This window comes from Pipra filicauda, unplaced genomic scaffold, assembly GCF_003945595.2.
Source record: "Pipra filicauda isolate LSUMZ 115617 unplaced genomic scaffold, ASM394559v2 scaffold226_size1812527_pilon, whole genome shotgun sequence".
In the NCBI taxonomy this organism is placed as follows: domain Eukaryota; kingdom Metazoa; phylum Chordata; class Aves; order Passeriformes; family Pipridae; genus Pipra; species Pipra filicauda.
Window position 1 is genome coordinate 1,210,355 of NW_024104339.1, and position 26,663 is coordinate 1,237,017.

General features: G+C 48.4%; 1 protein-coding gene across 3 annotated transcripts; it reads left to right on the top strand.

Annotated features, from left to right (window-relative positions):
• The first annotated feature begins 540 nt into the window (after positions 1 to 540).
• On the top strand, positions 541 to 24,693 carry FBXL18 (F-box and leucine rich repeat protein 18). Of its 3 annotated transcripts, none has more exons than XM_027713188.2 (5): positions 541 to 681; positions 1,475 to 1,675; positions 2,503 to 4,043; positions 6,700 to 6,918; positions 18,865 to 19,186. In XM_027713188.2, exons 1-5 carry the CDS (start codon positions 664 to 666, stop codon positions 19,019 to 19,021), a joined length of 2,136 nt encoding a protein of 711 aa, XP_027568989.1. In that variant the 5' UTR covers positions 541 to 663; the 3' UTR covers positions 19,022 to 19,186. The 3 variants fall into 3 exon arrangements, with proteins under 3 accessions (XP_027568989.1, XP_027568991.1, XP_027568990.1); XM_027713190.2 differs by lacking the exon at positions 541 to 681 and adding an exon at positions 789 to 888; XM_027713189.2 differs by lacking the exon at positions 541 to 681 and adding an exon at positions 1,154 to 1,260 and having other exon boundaries at positions 18,865 to 24,693.
• The last annotated feature ends 1,970 nt before the right edge of the window (positions 24,694 to 26,663 follow it).

The window sequence follows — 26,663 nt, forward strand, 5'->3', positions numbered from 1 at the left end:
AAGGGCAATGGAGCTGGGGAAGGGTCTGGAACACCAGGAGCAGCTGGGGGGGCTCAGCCTGGAGAAAAGGAGCCTCAGGAGGGACCTTCTCGCTCTCTGCAACTCCCTGACAGGAGAGTGGAGCCAGGTGGGAGTCGGGCTCTTCCCTCAGGCAATGAGTGACAGAACGAGAGGACACAGTCTTAAGCTGTGTCAGAGGTGGTTTAGGTTGGACATTAGGACGAATTTCTTCACAGAAAAGCTGATTAGACATTGGAATGGGCTGCCCAGGGAGGCAGTGAAGTCACCATTCCTGGAGGTGTTTAAGGAAAGACTGGACGTGGCACTGAGTACCACGATCTAGTTGACACGTTGGTGCTTGGCCAAACGTTGGACTCGGTGACCCCACAGGTTTTTTTCCACCTAACTGATCCTGTGATCCTGTGACTCCACGGACCCGCCACTCCCACATCATGGCGGCGCCGCCCTCAAGATGGCGCCGGGCAGCGGCCGCGCCGCGCTCAAGATGGCGGCGGGGCGGGCACTGCCGCGGAACCGGGTCATGGCCGCGCCGGAAGAGCCGTGAGGCGGCCGGGCCGGCGGGGAGCGAGCCCGGAACGCGGCCGCTCCGAGCGGGGCGCGGGGAGGCGGTGGCGGCTGCGGCGGGGCCGCGCGGCCGCCGCCATGTTCCGCTCTGGAGAGGTGAGTCGGGGCTTGGGGAGCTCCGTTCGCCTCCCGCTTCCCTTTCGCACCGGCCCCTCGGGACGCCGGTGACCGGGGCTGGGGGAGCCGGGAGCCCCTCAGGGCGGGATCCGGACTCGGGGACGGGGAGGGCGCTCGGCGGTGGGGCCGGGCCGCCGAAATGGCCCTCCCCGGGGTGTTTTCTGGGGGGGTCACAGGGGCTGTGAGGTGAGAGCAGCCCCCCTTCCCCTCAGGAGGTGCCGTGAAGTTAATGACAATTTGGGCTGTGGTTTCGTGGTTAAGGTGTGGGCATGTGGCAGGAGAGCTGTGGGTGGTCCGGTGCGGGACTGCAGTGTTGGTGTGTGTATGTGTAAATATGTATATATAACCATATACACACATATATATAGCTATGGTTATATAACTCTTAAGGTTATTGAAACGGATGGCGCTTGGAGGAAAGATGTAGAAAGAGACGGCTGCGATATATTTAGGAAAGAATCAGGGACAGTCACTTTTCCAACTGCAGACTAAGTGGAATGAATGGAAATGTTTTTTTCTCCCTATTCCAAAGCCCCAGCAGCGAAAGAGTGGGTGAAGGTACTGTGGCTCCTGTGAAGTTTTGCACTATTTCCGTGTTGTCTTCTGAGGGAAAGCTTTTTGGTTTCTTCATGCAGATGGAAGTACTTAAAGATCCAGGTGTTTCTGTTTTGTCTCACTTTAAAAATCCTTATCAGACTCGGGGTATCTGTTTACTCAAAAGTGTTGCTGAGCCAGTAGCTTTACTCTTTTTTCTTTTTGTTTCTCCCCCCAGGAGGTTGTAAGCGAGGAGAATGAGGAGGAAAGCAATGGTGTCAACTTGATGGAGTTCTCAGATGAGATCCTTCTGCACATCCTCAGCTACGTCCCTTGCACAGACCTTGTTCTGAACGTCAGGAGAACCTGCAGGAAACTCGCAACGCTTTGCCTTGACAAGAGTCTAACACATACAGTTCTCCTTCAGAAGGACTATAAGGTGGGGAGAGTAGCTTGCTTCTTCTGTTAGCTGTGAAGACAAATCTGACCTCTGAAAAAACACCAAGTAGAACTTTCCAATGTGTCTGCATGAATGGACTGTTCTTGAACTCTGAAATCAAGCACACAATAAACTGTTTTATAAAAGCATTTGTTTTCCAGAATGCTTTGTTAGAACAGCTCTGTACTCCCTTACTTTTATAAAATACTGTCAGTGTAAACTTCTCTGTGTTTCTGGAAGCTAAAACAAAAGTAAACGTGACCTGCCATTTTGTAGCCATTTGAGTTACCATTTTCTCAAAATATATTTTCCCTGTTGCTGTGCAAAAAAATCTTGTGTGTGTTGCTGTCAAGCATGCAGTCAGTGAAACTAGAATTTGTTTATGTGCTATGACAGAAATAAAGCTTGGGACTAAAGGGTGATAATGGTTTTATGGGAACTGTATCACCAAGTGCAGGCAAGGGAAAGCCTCTCTTACTCATTTCCAGAAGAGGAAACTGGATGAAGAAGAATGGAAACAGTCTTCTTTCAGTTTGAGTTTCCATAGATAGTTCTGCTGAAATAGATTTGCTGGTAGAAAATGGAGGTGGTTTCCATTCCACTCTCAGCTGCTGAACAGCTGTAATGCAGAACTGCGCAGGCTAAGAAGCTAAAGGATGTGTAATCTTAGGAGTCCAAAGCGTGGCAGACTGAGGTGCTGGGCTACCATGCCCAAACCTTTGGATGAGCCACATAATCTAAGTGCCAAACACTCTTATCCCCATCTCCAGCTGGGGAACTGAGTCAGTGCCTTATATCTCATTGACTGTGGTTTTGTTTGGGTGCAGGTGAACAAAGACAAAGTGAAGCAGCTGATGAGGGATATCGGGAAGGAGATTTACCAGCTGAACATGGCTGGGTGCTACTGGCTGCCCAGCTCCACCATCGATCACGTAACACGCTGCAAGAACCTGGTGAAGCTCAACTTGTCCGGGTGCCACGTCACCTCTCTCCGGCTCTCCAAGATGCTCTCCACGCTCCAGCACCTGCGCTCCCTGGCCATCGATGTCAACCCGGGCTTTGATGCCAGCCAGCTGAGCAGTGAGTGCAAAGCCACCCTCAGCCGTGTCTCGGAGCTGAAGCAAACCCTCTACACGCCGTCGTACGGCGTCGTCCCGTGCTGCACGAGCCTTGAGAAACTGCTGCTTTATTTTGAGATCCTCGACCGCTCGCGAGAGGGGTTCATGCTCTCTGGGCAGCTGATGGTGGGCGAGAGCAACGTGCCCCACTACCAGAACCTCCGCATCTTCTATGCCAGGCTGGCTCCTGGCTACGTCAATCAGGAGGTGGTGAGGCTGTACTTGGCAGTGCTGAGTGATCGGACGCCTGAGAACCTCCACGCCTTCCTGATCTCTGCCCCCGGCAGCTTTGCGGAGACGGGAGCCACCAAAAACCTCCTGGACTCCATGGCTCGAAATGTACGTCTGGATGCTTTACAATTGCCCAAAGCCTGGATTAACGGCTCCGGGCTCCTGCAACACTTGAAGTTCAACAACCCTTTCTACTTCAGCTTTAGCCGATGCACCTTATCTGGTGGGCACCTGATCCAGAGGGTCATTAATGGAGGGAAGGATCTTAAAAGCCTGACCAGTTTGAATCTCAGTGGCTGTGTTCACTGTCTGGCTCCGGAGTCCTTGTTTCGGAAAGCAGAAGATGACATTGACAGCAGCATTTTGGAAAGCCTGGTAGTGTCTTGCTGCAACCTGAGGCACCTCAACCTGTCTGCAGCTCACCATCACAGCTCTGAAAGCATTGGGAACCACCTGTGCCAGCTGCTGTCCAGGCTAAAGCACCTGCTCTCGTTAGCACTGCCGGTTTGCTCCATCACAGATGTTGCTGCAACTGTGGAGAAGCCTCCCACGGCTCCTAGTTTGGTGCCCCAAACATTTGGAAGGAAAGTTCGGATTGGGATACAGGCATATCCAAGGAACTTAGCGGACCAGGCAAATCAGAAGATAGAGTCCTCAGTGTTCTGGGCTCTGATGGGAAGCCTCCGGTTTTTGGAAACCTTGGAGATAATTGGGTCCAGTTTCTCCTCTGCCATGCCCCGCAACGAGCCAGCAATTCGGAACTCGTTGCCTCCTTGTGTCAGGGCACAAAGTGTGGGGGATTCAGAGGTGGCTGCCATTAGCCAATTGACTTACCTGCAGAGCCTCACCTTAGCACAGCTGCCAAGTATTCTCACTGGCTCTGGGCTCGTTAACATCGGGCTGCAGTGCCAGCACCTGCGGACTCTTTCCTTGGCCAACCTGGGCATGATGGGGAAGGTGGTCTATATGTCTGCTCTCATGGACATGCTGAAACACTGCAAGTGTTTGAGAGATCTCAGGTGAGGGGCTGCCCTTGAACATCTCCCATTTTGTTTGTGGGTCTCCAGAAGTGTAGTGTTTGGTTTGTTGTGGTTACTGTTAAAACTGTAGTAGCTGCAATGGCTTGAAAACTGGGTATTTTCCTTCCTGACTTGTGGAGAATGGGAAGGCATTGCATGTTTTCCTTGAAGGCTCGGGATGTGCCCTTTAAGCAGTGTTTTAAGAATAAAAAGTGCTGTGACTGCCTTCCTCTTAGATAAGAAAGAGTGGATACTGCATATTTTGGAGCTAGCAGCCTGTCAGAGCTGGTTAAATACTACGAGCCTTTGCTGACTTTTTGGCTTTGTGTATATGTACATTTCTTAAATTTCCAGGAAAGAAGAGGTTCCTATACTGTCCAGATAATGTAGAGTTCTCCTCAGGTTTCCCAATGAGATATTTTTCTGCCTTTGGTTTGTATTAAAACCTCACCTCTTTGGTTTTTTATTTCTTTTCTTGATAATTTACCGAAAACATTCCAGATTTACAGTTTGTCCTGTTGGTGTTCCTCTCCTGGTAGGATTTAAAGAATCTGATCCTAAGGGGTGCACAAAGGAGCTTCATGGTAGCCAAAATGTGCTCGTGAAAGCAAAGGGCACAAACCGATAGTTTCCTTGCGCCAGTCCTGTATGAACACAAATGTTATTAGAAAGATGCTTTTTTTTCTTTCCCCCTACCCCAAATCAGGTTATTTTGGTGAAAATGCAGAACCTGTTAGTCCCATTGTCACAATGGGACTGTTCACAAAAGGCTCCAAAATGCTGAATAGTTGTGGCAGCAAGGTCACTCTGTGGGCACAGTTCAGTTGCTGTGACTGAAATTGTTGCTCATCAGCTGGGACCGGTGTTTGTGGGCCTGTTCCTGATCCACTGCAACAGTGAAGGGATCCAGGGTGGCTAAAACACCTCAGGAGGGTTTTCACGTTCCACCACTTCCCATTTATAACAGGCAAGGAACATGCAGATCTCTCATCCAAGAGATGGCAGCTGTTGGAAATTCATTTGCTCGATGTCTTGGGTTATGTGAAAGTGTCTTTAACTTTCAGGAGAGCAAAGAGCCACGGAAGGGCTGGGAAAGGAGGTTTGGGTGTGCAGTGTTCCTATGCTCAGCCTGGGCCCTGTAGTTTCCAGGGGCTTTGAAATGGAGGCCAGGAGCAATAAATACAGGTGGGAGGCAGCGTAGAGCCTGGAATAAAGGCTGGAACAAGGATGTCTCCTTGTACCATGCTTCCATGCAAGCTATCATTCCTCTTTCCTGACTAAGATCTCATGTTTTATATGGGCTTAAGATGGTTTTAGTGTTTAGCACTTCCTCCTGATAATGTAGTTTCCTTTTCATTTGACTGATTCCCTGCTGTTCCCACCCTTTTTTTCCCTTCCCATTTTTTTCCAGTCTGACTTTAAGGCGATCTTCCAAAGCAACATTGCCATCTAGCGAGTGAAGGGCGGCATTGCAAGTGTGGCTGGCGCGTCTCAGGGATTCACCTGCAAACCTGCTGTCAGGATGCTGAGCTTTTTGTCCTAAATTTTCAGTGACCCAATAATGCTGTTGAAAAATTTAAGAGGATGCCCATCTCTTTGATATTAATTTTAATTTATTACCCAAAGCGCTGATATGCTCTTAGGATCTCTTCAGGCAATGCCACCCGACAGCAGTTGCAGGCTGAGGCTAAAACAGAATTTATCAATTAACAGGATTAAGTTGCTGAGATACCCCTGGGTACTACAAAAGCCTGTGCAGAGATTATCCAGATCAGGTTGGGACCGACAGCTTGTTATCACCTAATGGATTAACCTTCTTGGAGCTCTTGGCCTTCCTGACCCAATGACTGAGATTCCCAAGTGCTCTGAAGCCCTGTAGTAAATCTGCTCTAAGCAGATGAACTCTCCTGGTAACACCAGCCCTGAGCAGGTTCTGCTTCCTGCAGGTTGGTTTCTGTGAGGGAGTCACCCAGATATGCTGCTGGTTAAAACACAGGCCCCACATTGGCCAGGTATGGCTTCACTGTGTCATTTTGTTTTCCTGCTGGATTACCATGACAGAGGATCCTGTCTCTCTTCTCTGGGCCAAGTGTTTAGGATGAAGATTGGGTTGATGATGGTTGTTCTTCCCGTGGGCAAGCAGTACCTCTGATCCTTTGCTGGGGATGGTTGTGGTCACTCTCTTGGTCCCAGAGGCTTAAGTTCTGCATCACCCTGTGTGCACTGTGTGTTTTTCATGCCTGCTTCTCTCTAGGCAGTAAAGTGAAGGTATTAAACTGAAGATATGACCGTTTTGATCAGTGCTTGTGCACTGGAGCAGAATCCACATCACCTGCTCAGTGGATGTCAGGTAGCAAAAACCAGGCTGTGCTTGTAGGACCAGAATGGATCTGCTGCTCACCAGCACCAAGGCTTGTCTTACCCGACATACTTTGTGGAAAACTTGCAAAACCAGGGTTATTCCAGGGTTGCTCCCTGCAGGCACCGGAATTCTGCAGTTTAGGGCCTTCCTGCCCGTTTGTGTCCTTGTCTGTCAGCAGTGGCGACACTGCCTGATCCATTTGCCATCCCCCCATGAATGCTCTGCCTTCCCTCTTGTCTGAGAGCTGTCCCAAGTGTGAATTGCCCATTGACTTGTTTTTGTTTATTCCCGCAGGCTGGAACAGCCGTACTTCTGTGCGGGCGCCCAGTTCTTCCAGGCACTGAGTCACTGCTCCTCTCTCCAGCGGCTTTGCATCGTCTCCCGGAGCGGGACTCTGCAGTCTGACGCAGTGATGTCATTCATGGCCAACTGCCTTGAGGTCATCATGTGCCACATGTTTATGGGAGAATCTCTTACCGTTTGCAAAAATCTCCAGCAATCCATTGTGCGGAGGTGAGTGCGGAAGGGGGTTGATGTGGGATTTTTGGAGCTGTTGGAGATTTATCTCCGTTTCCTTGCTTGCCAAGGTTTATATGGCTTGGAGCGCTTGTTCCAAGAAGCTAATAGGTACTGCGTAACTGCTTGGCATGCAAACCGGCCTCTTACTTTAATAAGAGTGAATCAGTGAAGTATCTGAAGGTATCATATGAATTTTTGATTCCATTCCCACCCATGTTCTCTGCAGTTCCGTTGGCTGAGTTGAAGCTCTGGATGTAAAGCTCCATCATAAATCAAATGACACTTTTTTGTGTAAACAAAACATCTGCCGACATTTTAAGTACTGAGAGATTTGACCTTGAAGCTTTCCTCCTTTCCCACAAGTGACTAAGATAATTCTCTGTCCTCTAATCACTTGTAAATGTCACTTACTGATAATCCCCTGGCAGTGCAATTCAAAGCCTTTAAAGGGTTGTCGTGAAGGGTTTTTTCTTCTGGGGGATGCGTGAGGGGGGAGAATTGGTACAAACTGCCTTTGCACGTTTGGCAGTTCTTAAATGCATTTTGCTTGGCCCCTTGCAGTGTTCTGAGCCTCACGTGGTGGGAAACGTTTGTGTGTGAGCCGTGAACTGCATTTGAAAAGAGAGCTTTTAATTACGCTTGGCATTTGGAAATCTTCTAATAGTGGCAGTCACCTTACAAAATATTTCCCATGCAACAGATTTTCCATTATTATTTTTTTTCTATAAGGCTTTTTTCCCCGCCTTCAGTCTGTTTTCTTTGTCACCTACTGTTGCTGGGCCCTGTTAAGCTCTAATAAAAATTTCAAATCACACGGCGTTATTAGTGCATCCTAAAGGGTGCTCCTCCCCCCAGCCTTCCTCCAGCTTCAAACTGACTTATTACACTTGGCTTGTTTCCGTGGAACAAATCCAGAAGAGCCTGTGACTATATTAGCTCCCTACCAAACTGCTCCCGAGATTGTTACTGCCTCTGAAAGCCTCTGTGTCCTTCTGGGATAGGGATTGTTGGAAGCATCTGAGTAAATTCCTTGTGATGCGACAAGGATTCTTTGAGTTTGTTTTTCACGGGGCTTCTTATCTGTAAAAACATTTCTGGTTTGATTTCAGTTGTGCTTTGGGGATCCTTAGAAAGAACCACAAATCCACAGTTCCTGTTTTTTATTTTCTCTCACCTCCGAGGTGCCGTTGCAGCACTGGCCAAAATTTAAATGTTCACTTACTGGGCAGAAATACACCATTCTGCAGTATTTTCTCCCTTGTTTTCTCTGTCATGGACAGATTCTCGCTGCATTCTATACCTCTTAATAATCTAAACCCTGGGAACTTTCCAAAGAGCAGCTGATGCCTCATGGAAATGTTAAAGAACTATTTTTGTATTTAGCGACAGTTCTGGCCGTCAAACTTATTTTTTTCTTTTGTATTTTATTAATAGCGACACTTGTATCAAAACAGGATTTTTTTGAAGGTTGGGGTTTATAATTTTTTTTTCTTTTTCTGCTGAAGAGAGCATCTGCTCCCTCTGCAAATTCTACACCTGAAGTCATAATCCTCTGTGACATTGTAATTGGTGGCTCTGGAAACGATTTTGATGTCACCTAAGATTATGACTTCAGGAGGAGGATAAGTAGTGGGAGCAGATGCTCTCCTAAGCAACAAAGATCCTGTTCTCATGCAACTGTCTCTAGTAATAAAATGGAAGGAACAAAATACAGAAAATGATGTGTAAGCAAAGCCTGGAGTCTTCCATGAGCCATCAGCGAGTCTTTAACCACGTGACTTCTCCAGTGATCCCATTCTTATCCTTGCACAAATGTGCTTTCAGATGGAGTCAGGAATTGACTTTCTCTTGGCTGCATTTTGTCTGCTGCTCCAAGGGCAGAGACATGTGCAGTAAAATCTGTGTGTGTGAGCTTTAACCTGTGGGTGAGGCTCTAATTCACACAGCATGGCTTCCCCTAAAAGTGTGCTGCTGTTGTCTCTTTAATCCAAGTTTTACATTGGAAGACCCCACTGGGCAGCAAGTTGGAAGTTATATATCCTTGTGCCAGAATAAAGTAAAGTGAATTATCCTGATTTTTTTTTTTCCATTTGTTTGGAATGTGTGCAGGTGCTGCATGGGGAGCACGGAGAGGGGTGGAAAGGAGGGACCACAATGAACCTTTGTTTGCTCCCTATTCTTCAGGTCCCAGTGAGGATCAGAGTTCCTGCTTTAGGGCTGTGGAGATGGTGGTGTTTAGGCTGAGAGATGGTAGTGTTTAGGCTGAGAGACGGTTTTGAACAGGGACATGGGGCTAAAGTGACTCCCATTCTCCCAATGCCTCTAAAAAAAGAAATGTGAGTGGGAATGGGAAAGGCCCAGGGCTGAGCACACACCAGGAGTTTGCTGCAGGAAGTAGAGCTGGGAGGGCTTGAAAATGCAATGTAGTGCAGGGTAGTCCTTTTTCAGGTGTGGATGCACAGTGGGTTTGGGTCACAGAAGAGACTGGGACCCATCTGGGGAGAACAGACTTGTTTTGGCTGTGGAGTTGTCCTGGAAGATGGTGTATATACAGGGTGTGGTGATGGGAGCTTGGGAATTAAATCTGCTGCATCACACTGATGACTTACAGCATGATTCCCAAACTCTCCCCTTTGACTATAAAATGAGGTTAGTGTTATGTATTTCTGTTCCACTGGCCTGAAAAGAGACTTATTCTCATGTCTCTTGGTCTTGTGACAGCTCTGAGCCAGGTGTCCAGCTTTCTGGTGAGCAGTTTCTGCTTGAAGTTTGCTGATATTTGGGACAAACTAGTTTGTGTATTGAAGTCAGTAAAAGCCTCTGATTCAGTTCTGGCTCTTTTGCAATGACACACAAGAGGCAGAACGGGGCTCATCTGGAGCCTCATCAGCAAACAGGAGGCTTGCAAGGGCAAGGTCTCCTCTGAGCTGTAGAGAAGACTGTAAAGATTGTTTCCCTCTGGGCAGATAAATCATTGCAGTGTTTTTCTTTATTCTTTTTCCTTCACTGTGAATGGGAGGGGTGATCTCCTTTATGATTCAGGGAGATACTCTGCACATAAGAAGGGCCTGGTGGTTAGAGTGGGAGATGTGGCTCCAGTGATCCATATCCACTTCCCTGATCTTCCTCAGATTTCACATGACGGTGGTCTAGTCTCAGTTTTTCTGTAAAATGACATTTTTTTTTCCTATCACATGGTGCTCAGCTGCTGCCACACTTCAGATAGCAGCACATCCAACAAACACAATGTTTTCCATTTTATGCTTGGACCCAAACTTTGCTGGAGTGCTCAGCCCCAAGCGCGTGTTGTCCCTGTTTAAATAAGTCTTCTGTTCAAAGCACTGCAGCAGTAATTCCAGAAGCACTAAAATACCACAGTTTGAGGCCCTGTGGTTGTAGGTTCAGGAGTGACCCCAGACCTGTTGCTGTGCCAAGAGGCTTCTTTGCAGAAAAGGTAAAATTGCTTCTCCCTTTGGGGCTGAGCTGTTGTGCTGGGATCCTTTCTAAAGGCTTGCACAGAGCCTTGTGTCCAAAGGCAGGTCCGAGGGGATGATTCTTGCTACCAAGAGCTTTCCCGAGGCTTTCCACACTGTTATTTTGTGGAGTAGTCAGTAGATGGAGCTGTGACCCATGGAAGGTCCCACCGCTTGCCGAGGCTGCGTGCTAAATAATCGTATTTATACGCCAGTGTTTCTCTGCCCCAAAAATGCTGCGGGCAAGGAATTTGGATGACTTCAGGCTTGCACAGCTACATGGTGTGGTTAGTGGGCACTTCACAAATGTGCAGGAGAAGTTGCTTTCCTAGTGAAGCTTACAATTGGAAAACAGGCTGGAAGAGGGGATGGGAAATGCTTTGGCAAATATCCCCTTGGCCTCAAGGGCAGATTTTTATTTTCCAGTGTGTGCCTTTAGAATTTTGTCTGTTTTAGCTGAAGTGTTTAAATAGCTCCTACCATAGTAATGATTTCAAGGACTCAACAACACCAGACAATACAAGCCCATGAAAAGTCCTTGGAAAAACACCTTAGAAAAGGATCAAGAAAGCTGGGATAAAATAATAATTAAAAACCGAAAAAAACCAAACAACCAACCACTCAAAAACAAAATGCAAAAAACCCAAACAAAAAAAAACCCAAAAGCAAAACAAAAAACCTCTAAGAACACACTGTCATTGGGGATTCTTCATACGGATAGGGAAGGTGTCATGGCGTAGAGGTGAGCTGTGATTTATAGAAATGGAATCCAAGCTAAGCCACAGCAGAGAGAGGAAAACCGTGCTGCAGCTGGAGTGTGTTTTGGGGTGGTGGGTGGGCAGCTGGGCTCGGCTGCTCGTGTGTCCCAAAAGTGCTGTTGTGAATTCCTGGGAGCTGCTGGGAGGCGGTGCAGAGGGCTGGGGCTGCCCGGGGCGCTGGAGCAGCATCCCCCGGAGCTGTGGGGTCGGAGTGGGGTCGTGGCAGTCCTCGCCCAAGCTCTCTGCCCCTGCTGCCCAGCCATGCTGGTGCCTGTCTCCAGCAAAAGGCACCCGTGCAACTCAGCACTGGTGAGGCCACAGCTTGAGTGCTGTGTTCAGTTCTGGGCCCCTCACTATAGGAAGGACATTGAGGGGCTGGAGCATGTCCAGAGAAGGGAATGGAGCTGGGGAAGGGTCTGGAACACAAGTCTGATGAGGAGCAGCTGAGGGAGCTGGGGGGGCTCAGCCTGGAGAAAAGGAGGCTCAGGGGGGACCTTTTTGCTCTCTGCGACTCCCTGACAGGAGAGTGGAGCCAGGTGGGGGTCAGTCTCTTCCCCCAGGTAACAAGCAACAGGATGAGAGGAAATGGTCTCAAGTTGTGCTAGGGGAGGTTTAAGTTGGATATTAGGAACAATTTCTGCCCCCAAATGGTTGCCAAGCACTGGCACAGCTGCCCAGGGCAGTGATGGAGTCACCATCCCTGGAGGGATTTAAAAGCTGTGTAGATGTGGCAGTTGGGGACATGGGCTTGGCAGTGCTGTGGGAACGGTTGGACTCAGTGATCTTGGAGGGCTTTTCCAACCTAAGCAATTCTGTGATTCTTTGACTGGAGTGACTTTCAGGTTAAACAGTGTTGGAAAGTGCGGAGAATTTTACTCATTTAGGACAATCTGCCCATTCTGGGGATCCAAGACCCAGGGAAAGTGAAACACTTAAGGTACTCTGTCTTCTGCCTGTGTCAGGTATGAGCACTGCTTAGTTTGAAGTGACTTTCACAATAAGATTCCTGCCACTTTCTAGGAATTGCTCTTTCCATCTGAATTGGATCTTCCTATTCAATCTTCTGTAGCATTACCTAAATTTCTCTCTGCTTGTTATTGCCCTTTTTTAACATGAAACTCTTGGCTGGATCTTACCTTTTCTGAAACTGCCGATTCCAGTGGCCCTGTGTGGCTGTGAGAGCTATCATGCTCACTGAAGGGAAGAAGCACCCTCCTGGGATTCAGTTGCAGAAATAGGGCTTCCAGGTGGGAGCAAGGAGCTGAAACTGAGTATTTGTAAAGTGCTGAGTGAGCCAGTTCCTCTCCTGGTGTTTACCACAGGACTGAACTATCACAAATGAATTTTTGCTCACCTCAGGGCTAAGCATTCCCCCCTGCCCTGGATATCCCTGCAGTATTCCTCTTGTCTGGCTTCTCATTGTGGGCTCAGCTTCCGAAAATCCCTTTTTGGGTAATCCTTTTACTGTTAGAGGGGGCAGAGGGGGCTGTAGGAGCAGTAGGTGTGTGCAAGATCTTTGAATTCAGCTGAGTCCTGCAGCGTCGCTCCCGCACTGCTGCATCGGATTGACACTGCAAAAAGCTGGTATTAGCACCTAGGGCTCTTTTAAGATTTGCAGGCTGGTTTTGCATCCCTTCACCACCTTCTCTTCCTTCTGACCTTGAAGAAGTCCTGTGTCCCAGAGGCAGTGGTGGCTGCTGATCCCGCCCCGGCAGCCTCAGCATGCCACGGGCTCCAGGCCCTGTAGAAGTGGGATTGCAGAAGACTTAATGTATCGCCAGGCTGGTGGAGTGAATCATTAGCATCCTGCTCAAGCTTTCATTGTCTGTTTCATTTCCTGCTCTTGGAAACCCCTGAATCATTCTGTCACAGACTGAGTAACAAACTGCATCCTTGTCAGCTTGCGTTGCCCAAGGATTCCTTGGCGGGCTTGGCAAAGGCTGACTGCTCGAGGTGTGGCCCAGACACCTTTGCTTCTACCAGGGATGTTGTTTATGGGTGGGTTCAAATACTTTACGAGCCAGCACAGCTTGTGGTACTGTCCCCAGTTTGCCATGTTAATTTATCGTCTTTTGAGGGTACTCACAAAACCCCTTCTTTAAATGCATTCCTGTGGTTGACCCAAATGGCTCGTTCTAGCTGCCAGCTCATGTGTTTTGAAGGGAATTCAGTCCTGAAACCTTCCTCAGTGGGTAGATTGGTTTGTGCATGAAATAACTTTCAGGGATTGTCCTCTCTCTCTTGGCTGAGAAATAATATTGGAATAGTACTGTCGTGCTTTCTCTTCATGAGGGTGTAAAAGGCTGAACGGAAGCATTAACTGCAGCTTTAAAGCATTTCCATAGTAAAATAAATCTAATTGAGCAGTTATTGCAGTAGCTTTTTAATTTGTGGAAGAGATTAGGAAATAACTTTCAGCTTGCTCTGGCAGAGCACTCCCCTAGGACGTGTCCTGGGCTCTCTGGCATTGCTCTTTGGGCTCTTATTCCCTCCCCTTCTAATTGTCCAGTCACATTTGACTGATGCAGAGTTCAGCTGGCAAAATAATGTAAGAACCTCAATCTGCAGGCGTGTTTGATACAAACCTCAGTTCACAGGAGAAGTAGCAGAGTGCCATTCATGCCTTACAGGGAAACCACAGCAGAGAGATGTAATTTGCCTCGGCTCGGGATGAGTCTGATGTGTTATTGCTCCTTCCCTGTGGCTCAATGCAATGGCACATGATGCTGCCTTGGAGATAACGGGGGAAGAGTTGGCAGTGATGTGTGTGAAGGATTTCCAGAGTCCCATCTACACCCCTTGGTCTCAGGTTGGAGGCTGTAGTGATGGGATTTACAGTGAAGGAGAATGACAGGCTTTGGGAGAATGTTGGTTTGTCTGTGTGGACATGAAGGGATGAAGGCACCCCTAGAGGAAAACACCTTATGGAGAAAATATCTCATTGTGTGGAGTTAAGAGCAGCCAGAGGAATCACAACAGCTTTCCCTGGGAACTTTTCAAGTCCATTTCTGAGGTTTGGTAATGAAGTCTGCTCAGTGCTGGCACTCTGGCAGGGCTGGAAGAGAGAATGGCGCTAAGGAATGGATCTGTTTTAGAGTCAGTGTGGGGAGGCTTTGCACTCCTCTTGAGAGGCTTCTGGGGGATGAGTGGAGGGCAAGAGTCCTCCCTGCTCACGAAGGAAGGGGTCTGGGAGAATCCCACCTGCAGTTTCTTTGGCATGGCTGGAAAATGCTCTGGAGAAGCTTCGCTGGCAATCACTGTAAGCAAGGAGAGCTTTTGCAGCTCCCTGGTACTGAGGTCAGGACACGGCCAGTGGAACAAATTTTAAGTGGTTGTCTGGCCTTCCCTGAGAAGACGAGGAAAGTGTGTGTGTGTGTTGGGTCATGCTGCTGCCAGCTGCTCCAGCTTGTCCTGGCACTTCCTCCATTCCACCGTGCCATGCTCAAGGAAGGGAGTTTCCAGCCTGGCTCAGGTAAGCTGGCTGAGGCTTTCAAGACAGATGCCACACTTGAACTTTGAGATGTGAGCAAGTCTCCCAGAGAAGACAGGCTTAGGCTGTGCCTGGCAGAGGATTAACAGGGGTTTGTGAGTGTAGATCAAAGAGCTGCGTACAGGGCAAAAAGTGAGTTGGTCCCAGTTCTCTTCTCTTGGGAAACTTGTGCCTCTCCAGAAGCAGCTCACCAGCCTGTGGGGGAGGTCTGGGCAGAGAGGGGAAAAGGTGTGCAACTGCAGCAGAGACTGGTTTGCATTTGAGAGTCATGCCAACCAGAGTCCACGTCTGCTCTGTCCCTGCTGTGCCATGTTTCCCTAAATCAAGCTTCTCCTGGTTTCCTTCCTTCCTTTCCATCTCTGGAACCTCTTTTCCCATAAGCCCAGCTCAGTTTGTGGAGTTCAGAGATCTGGCCTTGATCCACTCCTGACCGCATCACTGATACACTGTATTTCCTCACTTTATCTGCTGTGTGCTGCTTTTGTTGGCAGTGCTCAATTATCCCACCTTGTGCCCTCTCTCTTGTTTGCCAGCTTCTGGGAAGTGGGATGTGCTGAAACATTGGAATTTGGCATAGGGCTTTCCTTGGGTTTCTCTGGAAATCTCAAGGGGAAATACATTCCTCAGCCCCAAACACTGCCTTATCTTTTCCTTACAAGTAAAGAAGGTAAGTTTGAGCAGCACCTAACACAGGGGAGCTGTCATCTTCCAGGGTCTGTGGTGCAGAGGGTTGCAGAGGGGTATAATCCATCCCTCTAGGCTGGCTGGTGAGATTCCCCATGGCTTTGGGCTGCCCTTTGGCTCTCTCAGCAGGTGGAGTCTGCAGGGGACTTGCTGGACTCTCTGGAGAGGTATGTCAGTGTTTGCCAGGAGATAACTGCATTCCAGGGAGGGACTCTTTTGTCTTGCTAAAATTGAGGAAATCTGATCAAAGTGCAGCCTTGCTTTAGACTTTTTCTCTTTCTTTTTGACTTTGTCACTGACCTACATATTGAATCCTACCACAGTGGTTGGAAGTAAGTGAGAGTGTAGTGTCAGGCTATTTACCAAGCTGTTCACTTGAAAATAACCTTACTGTGTCCAGTCCACACCTGTTCTGGGATAATTTTGGAGACAAAGAGCAAACCATCGTTAACCCTTTCATCCACATACAACCTGTTCAAGATCTAACAGCAGGGAGACATTGTACCTCTGCTGATGCCAGGAGGAATTTGTGACATAGGGTGTGCTTTGGTGTTGTTTCCCGGCTCTGTGGATTATTCCAAACAGCTGCTAAGGCCCGACTGGCTCTGTGTCCACATCCAAATGAGGACACTTCAGAGACCTTCTTGTGAAAGCTCCTGCTGGGTGGTTGTTGGTTTGGTGTTGAGTCTGCTGGACCAGAGGCTATGCTGGAAAATATAAGTGTGGGGGGTGTGTTTTCTTTGTTATCCCAGTGGTTGTTTCTGATTAAAGGATCTGTTTTGGAGGGGCTGCAAGTCAGTTGCCTAAAAAACTTGCTTTCATTTAATTAATCGTGATGAGTTTAGTCTGGAGGTTTTTGTAGAGCAGAGCAAGCAAGCATATCCTTGGCTTTTTCCCTCGGAGCAAAAAAAAAAGCAAACAGGGTTTCATGTCTGAAACTGCAGCTCTTTTGTCTCCCCAGGTCGACATCCTTCTCTGTCCTTTGGGTTTTAATTTTACAAGCCATGCGTTTGCAGAGGTGGATGGAGTTTGAAGTCCATCCAGGTGTGGAATGAGGAAAGAACCCTCAAGAAGATTACAGGAGCTATTCTGCAACTCATTAACTCACTCTCTTCCCCTTCTTGTTATCTCCTCCCCATGCCTAGGGCCTTTCAAACTAGTGCTCTAAGTGCCTCTCACTTAATCTAGCCCACCTGGACAGGTGTATGAAGAAAGGAATTGCCTTCCGGGGAAGGACTAAAGGAGCATAGATTGCAGAGGGAGGCTGCTTTTGGGAACTGCTAATCCCAGTTTAACGTTATGACAGCTGCTCGTTAAAATCAGGGTGTTTTTTAACAGGCAGTTAAAGGAGAGGCTTTGCACGCACATTTAGCTGAGAATAATAGTGAACCATGTGCATTTGATTTTTTTTTTTCCTTAAATCACGCAAATTGTACATGGAAAGAATTCTCCGGCGTCAACTTGCTGGGGTTTGGAATTTACAAGGTTTGCAGTAACATACAGTTTCCTGTTGAGGGGGGGGGAGAAAATTACAAAGCTTTCTTTTTTTCCTTTTCTTTTTTTTTTTTTTTTTTATTAAGATGAAGTTCAAACCCGTCATACAGACCCAGCCTCTTTGGAAGGGACACTGAGTGCATTGGGGTTTTTCATTTGTCTCAGTGGCAGTTCATCATGTAAACTTGTCTGGGTTCTTGTTTTTATAGCTACATGTAAAGGCTGCTTATAAACTACAATTTTGTATATGGTGAGAAGGCAGCACGCAGATCCAATTTGGGAGAGCCTGTATACAAAGGAGGAAGCAGAGGTTTGTTTCCCTTGGGGAGATGGCAATTCCTTCCTTGCTGAACTTCAGTAAACTTGGTCTATTAACATGATTTTCTCTGCAGGACTGTGGTGTTGGATAAGAAACATGAAGAGCTGAGACAGAGGAGGGACTATCAAAGAGACATTTGGCTGTATTTTATATGAAATCACTGCAGACTTTACCAGCTGCCTCCCAGATCAGCAGTTATTTTGCTGGTTGATTTCTTGAGGGCAGTGCTGTGGAAGTAAGAAGCTGCACAGCTCCTACACGAGCCCCCAGATCCACTCGAGGAGCCGTGTCCTCTTCTGTCAGCCCTTAGGCATGAGGCATGACGGGCAGGTCTGTGATGCAGAAAGATATAAAATTGCCCCAGGTAGTGCTGGAAATCCTTACTCCTGCAGCTACTTAGGCAAATGAATTTAACATACCAGGACTGAGCAACTAGCCTGGGAAAGGGTGTTTCTCTGCCACATTTTTGGCAGCTCCAAATAATTTGTGGATGGAAATATCCCTTCTGTCTCCCAGGAAATGCCAGTCTCTTGTGTCCCTTTCTTCAGCTTTGGCTGTGTTGCTACCTGGGGTTTTCACGTGTGTTTCCAGCAGCCGACTCTCCAGCCGTTCCCTCTCTGACAGAAATCTGACCGTTTCAGAGCTAGTGATGAGCTGGGAATCTTCCAGGCACTCATCTGTCTAAGAGAAGTTTGTTGAGCAGTGAGCTTCTCTTTAGGCTCAGCACAGCCTCCAGGGACTGGCGCTGCCAGTGTGACTCTGCCTCCCTGAGAGTGATAATGAACTGGTCCTTGTCACACCATTCAGGGGAAGCATCTTGGTGGCACAGGGCTAAGAGTCACAAGCCTTTTTAATCTTAAGGTGTAGCTCTTAAGGGAAATTATGCTACAGTTTTACCCCCCAGCTTTAAAAGACTGAACTCTTGCTATACCACACTGAGGAATACTGTTTCTCTTCCCCTACTCTTCCTCACAGGTTGCTGTCATGTAGGGTACTGGCTGATGGGGACTTGATTTTTTTTTTCTTTTTGTATGGTTCTTTCTACATTGTTTAATGGCTTTAACTTTTGTAGATCTCTTTCTCTGCTCTGCAGCCTGGATTAAAAAGGAGGCTGCAGTGTGTGTGTGTGTGTGTGTGTGTGTGTGTGTGAGTGTGAGCACACCTAAATGCTTATCTGCACATCTGAGCTTTCTAAACTTGCCTGTGCTCTAATTGCAGAGTGTAGACTCTGCATGCAGAACAACCCAGCCTGAAGTGATAATCCCAGGCTCAGCCCCCAGGGAATGCCTGGCACTGCTCTGGCCTGATTTTCCTAATGGCTCTGCAACTTGCTGCTGGTTTGCAGGTGGTTTAAATTGTTATCTCTGAGCACCTTGCCCGGCTCGGGCAGAGCTCTTGGGATCTCCGGTCCTTTGAGAATACCTGTATTTTGTGATTTATTTATTAATTTAGAAAATCTTCTTCCTCTCTCCCTGTTTTAGGTGCAATCTGGGCTTGTGCCAGCTCAACACACTTGCTGAGAAGGGGTGCAAGCCCAGCCTGCACTCCCTGCTAACACAGAGAGGGAAGAGAGGGAGACCTGGAGTTCCAGCTGCCCCTCCTGCCCCCTCTGAACAACCCTTCTGTGCCCCCACCCCTGCATGATCGATATCCATGCCATTCCTTTCTCTTGCACTGGAGAATTGGTATTTTTCCTTGGCTAATAACCTATGTCTGATTTAGTTTCCAGGCAGAACGCCCTGCATTAAATGTCGTCATTTTCCCTCTGCTTCATGAGGACTTGACAGAGGTCATCAGAGATGTCCCCATGCGGCACTTGGATGAAATTACCTTGTTTAAGAGCAGAGTGGCCGAGGAACCTCCCAATTTGTGGTGGTGACTGTCACAGCAGGGAAAGGACAAGTCAGCGTGAACACATGGAATAGCTTCTTGTTGGCCTGGATTGCCCATCTTCTGCTCCTGGCCACCTCACTGGATGCTGTACAATCACTTTAACCAGGTGCAATTGCAAAATAATAATAAAGAAAAAAGCTGGTCCTTTGCAGTGGGGAAAAATCTGTTGGATGTTTGCTTGCATCTGAAAATCCTGTCTCAAAGGCTTCTGGAATCTTGATGAGTATTTCCTTGCGGTTGATATGAATTGTTTCGTTATTTTGCTGAAGTTAAAGGTAAGAGAGACTGACTTAACGATGCTCTTTCCCCCGTGTCGCCTGGTGTCTTTCCCAAGGGCCCCTGTGTACGTTGGCAGTGTGCTTTGTGATGTTGGTGGAAATCATTCTTTGCTTCGGTCTGTTTTTGGCAAAGTAGAAAGCCTAGGCCAGCTGAGAGGCACAAAAATGTGTTGCTCAATTGAAGTGCATCACATCTTTTCTATGTTACAAATAGGCATTTGTAGTCACACACATGCAGTCCTGGATATTTAAAGGGTTTTTTTGATGGAGAAGTACCACAAGGACTCTTCTTTTTATTTTTAAATAACAAATTAAGGTCATTAACACCTCAACCATGGTATATTCTTGCTGATGCTGTTTCCAGTGGTCTGGTGGAAGAAGTTCTCAGCTCTTTTGGAAATCCTTGTCTTAGGGTAGATGGTGCCTACAGTAAATAAGTTGAGGCTCAGATCTGATTTATATGCAGTCTGTCTTGCAGTGTAGATGGGAATGTAGTGTTCCAGTTCTGTCCTTATATCCCATGCCTTGAGCTCATGCTAATTTTAGAGATGTTATGAAGTATTTTCACAGTGTGATTTCAGTCGGCTTCTCTGCTCCACAGAACTTCCTCAGGCATCAGTAGTGGTCTGGATCACTTTCATATTGCCTTATTTACTGAGCACTTTTGAAAGCGTCAGACAGCTGTACCAAAAGCCAAGTAATGAATTCCTGGAGCTACATTTCTGGGTGGCATAATTTCCCTTGGTAGCAAACCAGGTCTGTCTTCTGCAAAGCAGCTACTGACCAGAGCTGTCTAAATTCACCTAAATCCCGAATGTGTTGAACAGTGCTTTATGGGGAGGCCCAGAGTTGTCCAAAGATGATATCCCCATCTCCTTGTCAGCATTTTCTGCACAAGATGCCATCTCCCAAACAATATTCTGCCCTCAGTGTTCATAGGAGCCCTGCTCTGATGGGCTAGATTTGAGAGTGAAGTGCATCTCCCAGCTTTGCAGGACTTTCCCTCCTTATTTTCTGTCAGCCAGGTGTGAGCCTGCCTGAAAATCTGTCCTGCGTGTGTAAATCTTGAGCCAGGCTGTGATAACCCTTGTGCTTGGAGAGGTTACGGTGTAAGGAGCAGGTAAATGTCAGGCTCCTGCTGGCACAGGTCTGTGCCTCACTGGAACCAAGCCCTGCGTGGTTTGCTGGGGTTCCCTCCCTTCCCCTCTCAGGACAGGGAGCCAGCACAGTCTCTGGTTTGCAGTTGGCAGCAGGATGGCAAGGCTGGCTCGTGCTCCTCTGGGAATGCTGCAGCTGAGCTGAGCCCTCTGGAAGCGTTTGAGGCTCTGCCTCAGGTTGGGCTCCGTGCAGGTGAGTGTCAGGAGCTGGTGCCCTGTTCTTGGCATCCTGCTGCTCTTTTCCCTCCCATTCTCCCTGATGAGGTCATTCTTTCTACCTCTTGTCATATTACTTGCCTGTTTGAGTCCCTCTCTCCCTTTCCAATAGCTTTCTGCTCTCCTTCTACCCTCACTTCAGCGCATCTGATGGATTTTTTGGCAGAAACATGAGCTGCTGCTCTGTCCAGTTCAGGCCACTTCAGCTCTGCCTGGTTTTTGTCCAGGTTTCTTTCCTAGGATAGCTAGTGAGGGTTAGGGAGAGTGTTTGCAAAGCTACTTTCACCTCCTTGTCTGAAGCATTGGCAAAGCTGCTTTCTCCTCCTTCTACCTCTGGCTGCAGGGCAGGGCAGAGGGAAGGCTGAGGATATGGGACCATCTCTCTGATGCCTAAGGGAACCTGTGTAGTCCTGTGAAGGAATCCCAGCAGTTTGGTAGGTGCTACAGGAGCGAGGCCGTTCCCACCCTCAGCAGGGATTTCCCCTCCACAAACAGGCTGTGGCATCAGCAAGAGCTTGGTAGTGCTGCCAACTCACCTGTTCCTGTCCCACTGGAAAACCTGGATGGGGGACAGAGGTGTTCAGAAACCAGCTGTTGCTTGATAGTGCTGTTAACCCTTTGGTCTTGGGATTGCAGTCAACTGATGGAACAGGCTGTTCCTTTGGCTTGGCACATCCATATCCACCTGCCTTGTGTCTTGCTTGATGGGGGCAGCAATCAGGCATGTTTTATAATGCTGTTATTCTGTTGCCTGGGGTGTGTTGTTTAGGCATCTGTATTTGTGCAAGTGGGTCAGAAATCCTGGTGATGCTACCAGGTACAACCATGGCTAGGAAAGGTCACCCACAGGTGATAAAGAGATAAAAATTCCTTTCACCCCCAATTCCGGGCCGGTGCTCGATATCTCTACTAGAAATCCTCTTATGGTGAGTGAGAATTTCCGCTGCTTCTGCACTCCAGGCAGGATTCACCAGATGTTAATAATGTGCTTATTTTCTCTAAGTGCTATTTTGGCATCGGTGTTAATTACAATTTATATTCTGCAACATTTACACTGGGAAAAGAACCCACCCTAATAGTCCCCAATTGGCAGAGCTGGGCTATTAAACACAGCTCCATATGTTCTGAGTGGAGCAATGGTTGGGACTCGGAGCCCACTCAGCGCTCAGGCTCCTGCAGGAAGCCGTAGAGGAGAAGAGGGGAGCAGAGAGATGGGTGTTCTGCTCCTGGCTTTTATTTAATATGAAATCCCCCCTCCTTTTCTCTGTTCTCTGTCCCCATCTCTCCAGAAATCTCCCTCCTGCTGTCTGTGAGCATCTAATGAGGTGATCTCTGAGCCTGCTGATGCTGCTGTCCATAGTCTAAAATAAATGAATTCAATTCCAGAAGGTGCCCTTCTCACAGGGAGTGCCTCTGCAGGATCCTAGTCCCTGCTGGCCTGTTCCTTGCTGCGCTCCAAAGCAGACCTCCAGGCTTTGGGAACTGCAGCAGAAGTCTTTGCTTTGATCACCAACAAGGTGTCCACGCTTCTGTGGGAGAAGGATATTCTGGGACAGGTGCTGTTAGTGCCTAAAATCCGCTGTTGTTTGCTGCTCTGCTGATGTCCAAAGTCTTGTTTGGCGAAGTGGCATTTGGTTCCTGCAGGCTGGGAGGCTCTGGAGTGACAGTGGTTTTGGTGTGGGAAATTCGGAGTGGCTAAGTCATCAGTATTCCCCTGGGTTTCTTAGGAGCAGTGTAGGTTAAAGGATTGCCTCCTCAGCTGTTTGCAAAGCTGATTTCATGGTCTCTTTGGGAAGTGACAGTGTATCCACTGCTCCATCTGGGGAAGGAGCTGTGTGGTGACAGCCTTTCCTCCCTTTGGAGAGCTTGGGCTGCAGTCGCTTGTCTGTCGGGGAGGGGGTTTGGCAGGAGGAGACGAGATTGGAGTGAGAGGAGATAGGGCAGGATGGAGTCACGGACCTCGCACTGGAAGCCAGACACACATCAGGAGTCTTGGCCTCAGTTTCCTCACTTGTGGAAGGGAGGAGGCTCATTTGCCTGGCAGGGAGCCCCCAGGGGTGCAAAATGCTCTCCCCTCTGGGCGAGGTGTTGCTCCCCGGGGAGCACAGGGCAAGGCTGGGGCTGCCTCCTCCTCTGCCAGATGTGTGAGATCCTGGGGAGCAGAGCAGGACTGTCTCCTCACCTTCGTCTTCAGAGGTGTGAGCGTCCTGTGGGGGACCGTACACGTGAGGTGCTCGATGCTTTCTCCCAGCAGCACTTTTTTAGGATGGGGCGACAGAAACGTGAGACTTTTCCACTGACGGAGTGCAGAAGGGTTGTTTCACCTGCTTAAGGGAGATTCAATTCCCTCTTGGCCAGTCCCAACAGAGTGTCCAGCCAAAGCTCCTCTCCCTGTCCACAAGGAGAGCAGTGCAGGAGCTGTGCTGGGTGTTGCAGAGGCGAATCTCCTTCCACTGCAGCTCTCCTGCCTGTGTGATGAGATGCACAGGCAGCCAGGGTACTCCAGCAGGAGAATCATTTCCATAGAAACCAATTGGGATCTTGTATGGGGAATAATGATTAATAGTGAAGGGATGTTGCCTCAGGCCCTTTTCATTTTTTAGGGGGCAGTGAGGGACAAACTGGGGCACAGGTAAAGGGACAGGCAGACTCGAAAACTAATGGAAACCATCCCTTCCATTAATTTCCAGGGCAGCTTCCCCTCTTCTCCTCCTACCCAGCCCCCAGTGCTGCTTCCCAGCTTTCGTCAAATTTTCAAAATGGCTAACCTGGTTAGAAATAATCATAATAATAAAAAAGGATGGATGAGGTCTGACTACTAACATTGTTGCTGTTAGCAGCAGGATTTCAGCCATAAAACATGAAGCAAGGGAGGCATTGACCTTTCCGCTGTTTGAAATGAATGGAGACATCAATATCTATTGTTTTGTGGCATTGACCTCTGACGCTCTCGGTTCGCCCTCCCCTTTCTTTTTTTTTAATTTCCCCCTGACACTCGAGGAAAGGGGTCAGTTTGTACCATCTATTGATCCCGATCTTACTTGGTGATAGGGAAATAATTAGAATTTTAAAGATCTCTGCTGCATGCTGGCGAAATACATACGGAGAGGCACAGGCTAAGCCCCTGCTTGCTGCGTTGCGTTCTCCCCCCTTCTTGCAGAGATCCAAAGCTCTGAGATCTGAAGGAAGACAGATCAATATAGGTTTAATCATGATGGGGGTTTTATTTCAGTTTTTTAAATGGTAAAGTGTAACGTTTTATGTTAATGTTGTCGGAGTCTGGCTGCCTGGTGCCTTGTTTTATTTATTCTTTTAAGTAGCCCCTTCTTTTGTGAACTTCATCTATGTACAGAGAATGTGAAATCAGGCATTGCTAATTAGCTGTATGACAATTAAGTAATGTAGCACAAAACCATTAGGACACTGGATTTGTTTTTGAAGTTTGTCCTTTGAAGTGGAAGCTGCAACTCCCTGCCCAAGGCTGCTGGGGAAAATGTTTTTCTATCAAAACTTTCTTTGAAAATAAAATGTCAGTGTAAGAGTCCCTATTTCTGTCATCTCTCCCTCTAAACAGCGGGTGGAAATTGTTTCTCCTTGTAAAAAACTGCTGGCATTGATAGAAAAGGGGAATTTAGGAAAGCATTAAATGGGCAGTTGGTCTCCAAACACCCTCAGTTCTGGTGAAGATGTTACCAAAAATGCTTGTTTGGAAGGGAAGGGTGCTGCGTTAGGAGAGAAGACCCAGCTCACGACCCTGGAGATGGCAAAGGGAGGTGGCCCTAAAACTGTGGGTTCAGCTCTGACACCCCCAGTGCCATCAAGGTGACAGCGTGGTCACAGACACCGACAAGCTCCTGGGTTCGGGCTCCTCCATCCGTGCGCTCGTTTGACACTTGTGTTTGCATCTGGCCCTTTGTCCTCGTAGTGAGTCGAATTCTGAATGTGCAACTTTCATGTACGCTGGTGGCATGTAAAACTTCAAATAAAGAGTGAAACATTTGGAACCAGGTCTGTCTCCTTGCCTCCTGCTATCTATTTCCCTCTAAATCCAGAGCCCAAAGCCGCCCTCCCAGGAGGCACACTTTGGCACTGCGTTTTGAGGTGAGGTGTGTGTGGGCAGGGATGTGCCTGGGTGCAGCCCTAGCCCGGACTGGGAGCTGTGGAATGTCACTGGGAGTGCTGGGGTGAGCGCTGCTGAAAAGGTTACAGCCCTACTCCCCCAGGCCTGAGGTTTTGGGATGCTGCTCCACACACCATGGTGCTTGTGGCTGAGGGCTCTGCTAAAGGAGCTACTTTGTGTTTAGGAAATGCTTCTCCTCCATGGATCTTGGAGCACTCAACTGCTGAGCCGTGCTGCTGTGGGACAGAACACTCAAGGTCAGGTTGGATGGGGCTTGGAGCAACCTGGCCTAGTGGAAGGTGTCCCATGCTTGAGAAAATGTGCGTCCTATTGAGCTGTTTCTTGTGTTGTTGTTTCTAGGGATAGTGGTACACAGAACCTAGGCTTCAGCACCTACTTTGGATTGAGAAAATCTACAAAATAAACACGCAGGAGGATCAGCTTTGTGGAAAATGGTGCAGCTCAGGTACCCATGTGCTTAAGTCAGCTCACCCCAGGTAGGTGAAGTAGAGGAGAGCGTCAGAATGCGGTTGTGATCAGTTTTTAAAAGGTGAGTGAGTCTGTGCAGGACTTGTGTTGGGACTGTGTGCTGGGATCTCTGCCTGCAGTGATCCAAGGTTTTATTCCAGGGTGGATCACAGGCCCTCCTCTGTTGTTTTTCAGTTCTGGCAGGTCTGCTCACTCGGGCACAGAGCAGAGACCCTCCCTCCATCCCTCCTGTGCTTGTATTTAACTTATGGATTTTATTGTTCCAATAACTTTTATCTAAATGTGGTTTTGGGGGAGGGAGGAAGGAGATAAGGAGGGAGGAGACTGAAGAAAGAATGTGCTTTTGGACTCTGCTAAGTCTCCATCTTATCGCTGGGCCTTGCCGTGGGCTTTTGGCATTCGGGATTCCAGGGGAGGACTCCAGTGGGAAGTGGCTGAAAGGGCCGTGGTTGATGTGAAACACTGGTGGGAGGAAACCCAAGGAAGGCCCATGCAGAGCATCCCCCTTCCCATTTGGTACTGATCTTGTGTCCTCTGCCAGCTTATCTGTTGGCAAGGAGGGACCTGACTTGGTTTCAAGCAGGAAGAACTGGAGCAGAGGTGTGGAAAGGCTGAGGGAGAAGAGCTCAGCTTGGCACAGGGAGGGATGGATGTCTCGGTGTGTTTCTGGTTTTACCCTCACCTGTACAGCCAGTATTTGGGCACATGGAGTATTGATGTCAGCAAGGTGGGCAAGAGTCCCTGGTTCTTCCACCTTCTGGGACCTTGTCTGGGAGGTCTCCAGGCCTGGGATGGCAGGAGGAGAGGTCTTCTGGGTCTGTGCTCTGTGTAACTTCTCACTCCCTGGGTCAATTTGGGAGCAGCGTGTGCGTCGCTGGCTCCGAGGTGGAGGCAGGAGAGAAGGGAATGTGGAGAAGAGCAGCCAAATTGCTTCAACTCCCAGAGGCTTTGTTTGTGGCCACAGGATGCAGCTGACAATTTGCAAGGTGCTAATTTTGGGCTTGGTACTTCCCAGCCCCAGAGGTGGCCTCTCCCCAGGGTGCATGCACGAGGGAGAACCTGCGTGTGAGGGAGGTTTCTGACCATGGGGAAAGGTGGAAAGTCTTGGGAAGGACCAGAAGGAGAGGAGAAGTTATGGTGTCAGGGCATTTGGTAAGCCATAGCCTCTGTTCAGTTCCTGTGATTCAGCCCTTTTTTTTGCTTTCTGGTTGGCATCAGAGTGGACTCCAGAGTCGCATTCCCATTTCACTGTGCTTGAATTTGGTTTTGGTGTGGTGGTGAAGGTTTGCATGGAGAGGGAGAGCCACGGTGAGTGGAGAAGAGGAGAAAAAGGATGAGCTTTCTCTCTCCTAGGAAGTACAAATGGAT